Source organism: Colletotrichum fructicola (assembly GCF_000319635.2).
Source record: "Colletotrichum fructicola Nara gc5 chromosome Unknown KSG_Nara_v1_contig07, whole genome shotgun sequence".
In the NCBI taxonomy this organism is placed as follows: domain Eukaryota; kingdom Fungi; phylum Ascomycota; class Sordariomycetes; order Glomerellales; family Glomerellaceae; genus Colletotrichum; species Colletotrichum fructicola.
Genome location: NW_027094057.1, coordinates 2,398,645 through 2,407,959, shown reverse-complemented (window position 1 = coordinate 2,407,959; position 9,315 = coordinate 2,398,645). Strand labels below are relative to the sequence as shown.

The window sequence follows — 9,315 nt, the reverse complement described above, 5'->3', positions numbered from 1 at the left end:
ATGGCGTCCAATCCTTTAACCCTTCAGAAACGACGAATTAAATCAAGTTCGCCCGACAACGTTGCCCTGTACTTGATCCACGATGGAAGTGGAACAATAGCCAATTATACCAAGCTGGGCAATCTGGACTGTGATGTCTATGGCATGTAAGGACGAAAAGGAATTGAAAACTGTTATTGGGATACTGATCTTGGTTGCAGTCAGGATCCGCATTTCGCATCGTCGCAGCCATGGGGTGGCGGCGTGGTGGAAATGGCGAAGCACTATGTCTCGCTCATTGAGAAGACAACTCCGCGGGGCAAAGTTGTTCTAGGAGGTGAGTCAATCTAGAACATACCGCGGTCCGTTATTCCACATGGTCCAAAACCAGCCCTAACCAACTCAACAGGATGGTCATTTGGTGGCTTGATAGCGTTTCAACTTGCGTACGAGTTGAGAAACCACGCCACGCTGCAGGTTCAAGGTGTGCTTCTCATTGAAGTGATCTACCCCTCCCTGGCCCAGGCCGAAGACGACGGAAGCGCATGGCCAGGCCTCTCTGCCATCCGGAGCCCAGCAGTTCGGGAGAAGGTAACGAGGTCCATAGTGCAAAGTGGAGCCATGATGAATGCTTGGAAACCGCCAACCTGGCAGCCGCCGGCGGCTTTACCGGCAGTCGTACTTCTCCGAGCGAAAGGCAAAGAAGTCTCCGAGAATCCACATGCATTGCGGTTCAATTCATTGAGAGACCAGCGTTTTCTTGGCTGGGAGGATTACCCGGACGACCTGATCACTAGGATGTTCGAAATTGAGGGGTCACATTTGACTCTTTTTGAGCAAGAACATGTGAGTTGGTTCTGAATGACGCCACTTGGGACAGGCTTTGACTAACGTTCTAGATCTATTCCCTGACGGCGACGACGAAGCTTGCTCTCCGGTTTTTCGAATCCGAGGCTGGGGCTTGATCAGACGTGCTGGATGGCGGGGCCACCGGGGTGAGATGAATTGAGTTTGAAAACCACCGAAAAATAGAGTTTGGACCCCTTCGAAGTTCGGAGGCCGAATTTCTGGAGAACATGTGGGGAAAGGTGTGAGCGGGTTGACTAACTTTCATCCGGCATCCGGGATCATCAGGAGATGTGAGAAACCCAGGGGCCCTGAAGCTTGTCATAGAATACAAGGGGTTGAGCCTGCCCCTGGGCCCTACCTAGGATATTCATACCATGATCCATTATTGTACAGAGCTCGGCTTCCCTCCACAATGCCAGGAGGCCGGGGAAGAATGTCATAAGGTTCTTGACTTGAGTCAGGTTGATACGTGTCATCCTAGGGGAGGGCGCGGTGTTGTCCCTTACCAGGATAGTCACTGTTCAGCTTGTTGTGCTCAATATCAGAGACGAACATCTGGACAGCTTACGTATTGCTGGCATACATGAACTTTGCAACTCGACCAAGTGCCTATGAGGGATCACGAGTGTTAGGGAACAATTCATCCAGGCCGCAACCCTTCTCTTGCCTTTCGACAGTGCAAACATCGCCATCATGAGAAACATTGATCCGAACGGAAGCGGCACCGGGGCCTGTATGCCTGAACATGATCCTGTGGTGATATGTGGCATGGCAATGAGGCTCCCGGGTGGCGTCAGTAACTCGGAACAGTTCTGGGACCTCCTCATCAACAAGCGATGTGGATCGATACCTGTGCCAAAGAGCAGGTTCAACGCCAAGGGCTACTACAGCGAGCATAAGCGTCCGGGAACAATTCAACTGAAGCAAGCGTACTTCATGGACCATGTTGGTCTCGATCGTTTTGATGCTTCTCATTTCCCTTTCAGCCGCAAAGAAGTTGAGAAAATGGACCCAGTCCAACGGATGCTTCTGGAGATAACCTGGGAGTGTCTCGAAAACGCCGGAGAAACAGATTGGCAAGGCAAGAATATTGGCTGCTATGTTGGTTCATTCATGGAAGATTGGGGCACGGAAATGGATCGCGATACTCAACATTTCAGTACCTACCCGGCTGGCAAATGGGATATCATGTTGTCGAATCGCATTTCTTACGCCTATGACTTTCACGGACCCAGGTATGAACGCCTTTCTGCTTCCGAGGAAAGACGGCGAATGGCTGACATGTTCCATAGCATGACTGTAAGAACTGGTTGTTCAGCAACATTGGTGGCTCTCAACCTGGCCGAACAAGCTGTGAAAAGTGGCGAGTGTAGCTCAGCTATTGTCGCTGGTTGTAACATCTTCCTCTCAGCAGCGTCAGCAACAAAAGCTTCGTATGGCACTCTGGGGACGGTTCTTTCGCCAGATGGAATTTGCAAGACTTTCGATGCCGATTGCAACGGTTATGGCCGTGGCGAAGCTATCAATGCCGTCTACGTGAAAAGGCTCTCACATGCACTGCGAGATGGGAACCCCATCAGGGCCATCATCCGCTCCACTGCGACCCAGCACGACGGCAAGAAGCCGGGACTACTTAATCCCAACACATTTGCGCAAGAGGCCCTCATTCGACACACCTACAATATTGCTGGGATCACGGACTATTCCCAGACTTCATTCTTTGAATGCCATGGAACAGGGACGCCTACCGGAGACCCCACTGAGGTTTCTGCAGTGACAAGAGTCTTTGGCGAGAAAGGTGTTTTGATCGGCGGTGTAAGTGGCCTTTTACCCGAAGACAGCTGAGAATTTCCGGGAGTTTCTGACAAATTAACGACTATTTCAGGTAAAACCAAATACTGGACACAGTGAGGGAGCTGCAGCCCTTACTAGCATCATCAAGGTGGTCCTGATGCTCGAACGAGGGATCATCGCTCCCAACATCAACTTCAGCACACCGAATCCAGACAGTAAGTTATTCCCCGTATGTTATGAGCTACAACCATTAACACTTTCACAGTTCCATGGGCCGATGGAAGAATCAAGGTTCCCACAGAGTCTCAACCATTCCCCTCAGATCGCCGTAAGAGAGTCAGTGTCAATGCCTTCGGAATCGGAGGTACCAACGCACACGTGAGTATCTGGAACGATCAATTCCAGACGTGCTCCTAACCGTACCAGGCTATTCTGGAAGCATACGAAGGGAACAGTGTTTCTAGGTCAGCTCTGACCTCCTCAAGAAAGGGTTCCCATCTGTTGCTCTTCTCAGCGTCGAACCCTCAATCTCTTCATATGCTTGAAGAAGCCTACAAGCAGCATGTATCTGAAAGACGTGCTAATCTTAATGACCTCGCTTACACGCTTGGTTGTCGACGAAGTTACCTCAACTACCGGTCGTTTCTGATTGCTCATGATGGCAGCGATGGACTACACTTCACGGAATCTGAATCTCTAGGATCAACTACAAGCACGAAAGCAAGAAGAACCGTATTTGTTTTCAATGGTCAAGGAGCTCAGTGGCCGACGATGGGCAAGACACTGATGGAGTCGAACTCGATTTTCCTGCAATGCATTCGGCGGCTGGACGTAGCACTTAGCCGCTTGCCTCAGCCACCATCGTGGAAGATTGAACGTGAGTATTTGTAGAATCGTCCAGATCCTGTTTGTTGACTAACACAATTAGATGAGCTCTCCAAGGCTGAAGGTGAAAGCCACTTGATGGAGTCCGAGTTTTCTTTGCCCTGCAGTACTGCCGTTCAAATTGGAATCACGGAGATACTACGCAGCTGGTCTATTCGGCCTGATGCAGTCTGTGGGCACTCGAGCGGTGAGATTGCAGGTGCATTTGCGGCTGGTGCTTTGACTGCAGACGAAGCGATTGTGGTTGCGTACTTTCGAGGCTACATCCCTAAGTCCATGGGCACAGCGCGGCAGGGAACCATGGCAGCCATTGGTCTTGGCTCGCAGGATGTCTCCAAGTACTTGGAATCAGGGGCTTTTGTTGCCTGCGAGAACAGCCAAAATAGCACAACAATCTCAGGCGATATTGCCGCCATTGAGAGTGCCGTGGCTAAGGCCAAAGCAGATGGCGTCTTTGCTAGACAACTCACGGTTGATCGTGCCTATCACTCTCGTAAGTAACCATTCCGATGCACCAAAACCTGTGACGATACTAAATGAACTACAGCACACATGGAGGTCTATGGCAAGGCGTATGAAGAGGCTATACGCCCATTCATCAAGTCTAAGGCGCCAGAGGTTCCCTTTTTCTCAAGTGTCACAGAAGAACGTGTGACGGATGCAGGAGCATTGGATGCTGCCTACTGGCACCAAAGTCTCGTCCAACCTGTTCGCTTCAATGGGTCGTTAAGGCGTCTGCTCCGAACATATGGCCAAGCCACGAACCCGGTGCTCATTGAGGTTGGCGCTCGCCCAGCTTTGAAAGGCCCCATCAAGCAGATCCTCGACGATTTCCCAAACATCAACGCTTCTTATGTACCAACATTGGAACATCACAGTGACGGAAACGAGAACATGCAAAGGGCGGCTGGCAGGCTGTTCTGCGAGAATGTGTACTTCGATCACCGGGCTGTCACGCCCCCAGGCAAGCCTCTCACAGACGCGCCCACGTATACATGGGCACATGATGAGTCTTTCCAAGAGGAGCATCGCATTTTCAAGGCCTACAGAGACTGTCAATTCCCTATGCACGATCTGCTAGGTCGACAGAACTTTGAGACCAGCGCCTTGGAACCAACGTGGCGCAAGGTATTGCAAGTCGAGGATCTTCCCTGGCTAGGAGACCACATGATCAACGGTCAGATTATCTTCCCCTTCGCAGCATATTTGTCCATCGCGGAGGAAGCTCTGCGTCAAGTCACTGGCGGCGTTTTGGAAGCATTCTCGGCAAAAGACTTCTCAGTCACTTCAGCCTTACACCTGGAGCCTGGAAACCCGGCAGAGATTCACACTAGACTCCGACGTATCGATGAGTCTTCTTTCCACGTTCAGATCACTTCTTGGAAGAACGATGTCTGGACTGAGCACTGCAGTGCCGAAGTCAGTGCCGGACCATTCCCTCTCCGTCCTAGGCAGGGTATTAAGAAGAAGGAGTTCCCACGTCTTCTTTCTCCTCAATACTGGTACACTACTGTTCAGGACCGCGGCTTCACGTACGGTCCTACCTTCAGGGGCCTTGACAACATCAGTGTGAGCCCGTATTCCAGAGAGGCAACTGCCTGTGTGCATCCCATGGACGACCCATCGGACTATCTCATCCACCCCACTGCACTCGATCAATGCTTCCAGACGCTTGTCACAGCTGGCTGTCATGGTCAGCATCGGAAGGCCAAATATGTTTCAATGCCCAGTTCAGTGAAGGAGATCTTCATCTCAAGAGCTACGGGAAACTTTTGGGCGACAGCAACATCAAACTCTTCGCCACTTGGTGAGCTCTCTGGATCATTGCTCGCATACACGGATGATGGCAAAGAAGTCATGAGCATGAGTGGCGTCCAAGGAAGTCAGATTGCTACACAAGCCGGTACCGATGAGCTGCCTCTTCTCAGCCACGCTCGTTGGAATGCACATGCGAACTTCTACCCCTTTCATGAGCTACACGGCCAAGATTCTCTTGCAACTGCGATTGACATTCTCAAGCTTACTTACCCCCAGCTGCGGGTGTTAGAAGTAGGGACTGGGTCAGACACGACAACGAGGGTTCTCCTTGAGCACTTGCGACCGGAGAAAGGAAGGCAGTACTTCTCCAAGTACACGTACGCAACACTGAGCTCTACCGCATTGAGAGAAGCCGAGGAGGCTTTTTCAGACATAGAAGGCCTTGAACTCGGATGTCTGGACCCCTTCAGTGATGACAAGCCTTTGGATCTCGAGTCTGGTTCCTACGATATTGTCATAAGCACCTCTGTAAGTGCATACTGAAGAACTGAAGATTCTAATACTGATTTCGGTAGCCTTTCGATTTAATCGAAGATGCGAAGACTTTTCTTAATCGCTTGAAGGATCTCCTACGTCCTTCGGGACTATTAGTCCTTCTGGATATCCCAAGACGTGCGTTCTTTCCCCCCAATGATCTGGCAGGTAGAGACTAATATTACTACGTAGATGAAGGCAAAGTATCCGAGAGTCTTTTACTGGCTTGTAAAGAGAGTGGCTTCGACGTGCCCAACGTGAAAGACAGGCCCCTCCCCGCTGCTACGCTGATTCTGAGGTTGCCTGTGCCTGTTTTCTCTGACAACATTTGCATCGTTTCGCCTGAACAGCCGCATCGGCTTGTCGATCATTTCAGATCCGCTCTTGAGTCATCGTCAATTCCGACCCGAACATGCTCTAGCACCAAGGACATCCAGGCCGATGATGCTCTGGTTTTCTTCTGGGACATAGTCAAACCCTACCTCTACAACATCACCGAAGAGCAATTCTCCCCGCTCATAGAGCTTCTGTCCGAACACAAGAAGCCAATCATCTGGGTCACGCCCCACTCCCAGACCTCTTGCACAAGCCCCGACTCAGCCATGATACATGGACTAGCTCGTACACTACGTTCAGAACTCAAGACTGATATCACCGTGGTTGAGTTGGACACATTGGTAGACAATCCCGGAAGCCTTGCTCAATGTCTGCTACAAATTGTGAAGAGCTTGCCTTTGCGGCGCTTCAATGATGTCTTGAGCCCGGACTTCGAGTTTTCCATCAATAACGGTGCTGTGCAAGTACCTAGATTTGATTGGACCACGGCTCAGGCGGAGTTATCCCGGTGCTCGTCACGCAGAGCTGCACAATTCCTATCTAGGCTGTTGCCGAAGAAACCACGTCAAATCGACTCATTGAACTGGATCAACTTCCCCTTGCAAGATCTTGAACCTGGCAGTGTCAGAGTTGAGGTCCAGGCATCTGCTATTTGGAAAGATGTGAGTCGAGCACAAGGATGCCTATGGTGTGTGAGCGATGATTGCTGACCTTCGGAATAGGATGCCGATACAGTGAAGCGTATCGTCGATACTAGCAAGCTTTGCCTCGGGCATGAGGGAGCCGGAGTCATCACTGAAGTTGGTCGCGACGTCCAAGGCTTTCAGGTTGGAGACAGGGTTATGTTCCTTTCTAGCGGCGCCCTCACAAGTCACCTTGACATCTCGCCCACACGCTGTCTCCGACTGGAAGAGGAGATTTCCTTTGAAATTGCTTCCTCCTTGCCTTTTTCGTATGCAGCAGCCTTCTTGGCGGTTGTCGAGTTCGGAAGAATTCAAAAAGACGCTGTAGGATTTGCCTCTCTGGCTCATTTTTGAATGGCTCATGCTGACCCTGGGTTTTCAAGGTCGTCTTGTTGCATTTTGTTCAATCTCACCTGAGTCTCGCACTGGTGCAGATCCTGAAAAATATCGGCGCAAAGGTAAGACCACACAGATTCTGTCATCAATGGGCTCTTAAGATCAGAAAGCTAATGTTATTCTAGATTCATGCCATCGTTGATTCAGAAACAGACCAATTGATCTTGACGAATGATTACCAGGTGCCTCAGAGTCGCATCTTCACCAGCGGTGGCGAGCCAATCATCTCGCAGATCAGGGCTTCCATGAACGGGTCAAAGGTGGACTACGTGCTGGGGCTGCCGGGCCATCAATCAGAGAACTTGTTGAAGTGCCTCTCATCAACGGGAACCTTCCTCGATATCTCTGATTCTCCCGCGACGAGAGGCCTACCCGAGACTTTGCGTTCTAGCCAAGCCTATCGTGTCGTCAACACTGCACTTCTTGGTGTTGAAGAACCCGAATTGATTGGAAGGTGCGAAGCCAATACTAACTCTGCATGTCTTGTGCTAGACAAAGGCTAACTAAGAATTTTCAGGGCATTCCAGGAGTGCAAATCCTACTTCTCCGAAAAGCCAAGGCTGAGCTGCACGACGCTGGTCTCAATCTTTGATGCAGGCCACAGTCGTGAAGCATTCCAAGCTGCTTCTCAAGAGGGGTCCAGAGAATCCAAGGTCATTCTTCAGACGCCCGACCAGGACCAGCGCAAGAAGCTTGAGATGTCATCCTCTGCAACGGGACTCAGCTTCCGCTCAGATGCTGCTTATTTAATGGTTGGTGGTTTGGGAGGCTTGGGCCGTGCTGTGTCGACTTGGATGGTCGAGAATGGCGCCAAGGAATTGGTTTTCCTTTCACGCTCATCAGGAGGGACGCCTGAGACGTCCAACTTCCTCGAGGAATTGCGAAGCCAGGGTTGTCTCGTGAAGACTGTTGCTGGTAGCGTGGCAAACCTAGACGACGTGTCTCGCGCGATCGAATCAGCTACCAGGCCTATCGCCGGAGTCATTCAAATGTCAATGGTGTTGAGGGTACGTTCTTCACTCATGCAACTCACTGTATGGTACGTCACTAACAGCTTTCAGGACAACGCAACTACACGTATGACATTTACAGAATGGAGAGAGTGTGTCAGCCCTAAAGTCGACGGCACGCTCAACCTCCATAATGCACTGCTGCATCAGCAGCTAGACTTCTTCCTTCTCTTTTCATCCATGAGTGGAATCACCGGACAGATTGGTCAAGCCAACTACAACGCCGCCAATGCGTATCTCGATGCTTTCGTCAAATTTCGCCACGGCCTTGGACTTCCAGCTTCAGTCATCGACATCGGTGTGATGGGCGGCATTGGAGTCGTTGCCCAGACAGATAACATGGAGCTCAGGGCAAAGGCAGCTGGCTACCATGTTCTCGGCGAGCAAGACCTGTTGGACTGCATGACAGCAAGCATTCTCCACTCTCAGCCCAACCCGGATGCGACCTCCGACATGAGTCAAATGGTCCTGGGGTTGTGGTCCCAGAAGCCGCTAGCTGATCCTTCGACCCACGTTCTGTGGAAGAGAGATGCTCGCATGGGTCTTGCATACAGTTTCAACAGCCAACGTGGCAGCAGCGCACAGGAACAAGCTGGCGAGGACAAGGTGGACGCCATTGTATTTCTCGCCAAGACCAACCCGGAGAAACTGCAAGATGAGGCGACCATCGAGCTCATCGTCAAGCATATTGGAAATGCAATGTCAGAATTGCTTGCTCAACCAGACGCGGAAATTCTGCCCACCGCGTTGCTAGACGACATCGGCTTGGATTCCTTGAACGCTATCGAGCTCACTGGGTGGATTTCGCAGTACTTCTTCGTCGACTTGCCATTATTCGATTTGATTCACACGCCGACCCTATGGGATCTTGCAGTCAAGGTAGCCGAGTTGATGTATGAACAGTTCGGGCAAGCAAGCAACTGAATCGTGGTGGATTGAGGATGTTTACGACTTTCAAGTATTTCACTTCGAATAGACATTTGTATCATTTATTACCAGAAGTAGTATCTCCGTGATGTCTTTGTCTCTCAAGTTCCTCGATCTTTCACCAGTGTCAATTGCTTTAAGAAACGTCATGGCCTCGGTTGATG

General features: G+C 50.8%; 2 protein-coding genes across 2 annotated transcripts; both read left to right on the top strand.

The window, feature by feature from the left end:
• AMT4-0 (Thioesterase AMT4) lies at positions 1-944 on the top strand (the record flags this gene model as incomplete). The annotated part of the gene is made up of 4 exons (XM_032029723.1): positions 1-146; positions 201-316; positions 389-825; positions 879-944. 4 exons carry the CDS (start codon positions 1-3, stop codon positions 942-944), a joined length of 765 nt encoding a protein of 254 aa, XP_031890696.1.
• A 577-nt stretch (positions 945-1,521) lies between these two features.
• af370 (Fumagillin dodecapentaenoate synthase) lies at positions 1,522-9,148 on the top strand (the record flags this gene model as incomplete). The annotated part of the gene is made up of 14 exons (XM_066152690.1): positions 1,522-2,063; positions 2,121-2,643; positions 2,714-2,837; positions 2,888-3,000; positions 3,049-3,499; positions 3,551-4,000; positions 4,055-5,793; positions 5,841-5,937; positions 5,992-6,797; positions 6,858-7,142; positions 7,202-7,276; positions 7,340-7,668; positions 7,732-8,221; positions 8,276-9,148. The coding sequence occupies 14 exons, from the start codon at positions 1,522-1,524 to the stop codon at positions 9,146-9,148; spliced, it is 6,897 nt and encodes a 2,298-aa protein (XP_066007880.1).
• Between the last annotated feature and the right edge of the window lie 167 nt (positions 9,149-9,315).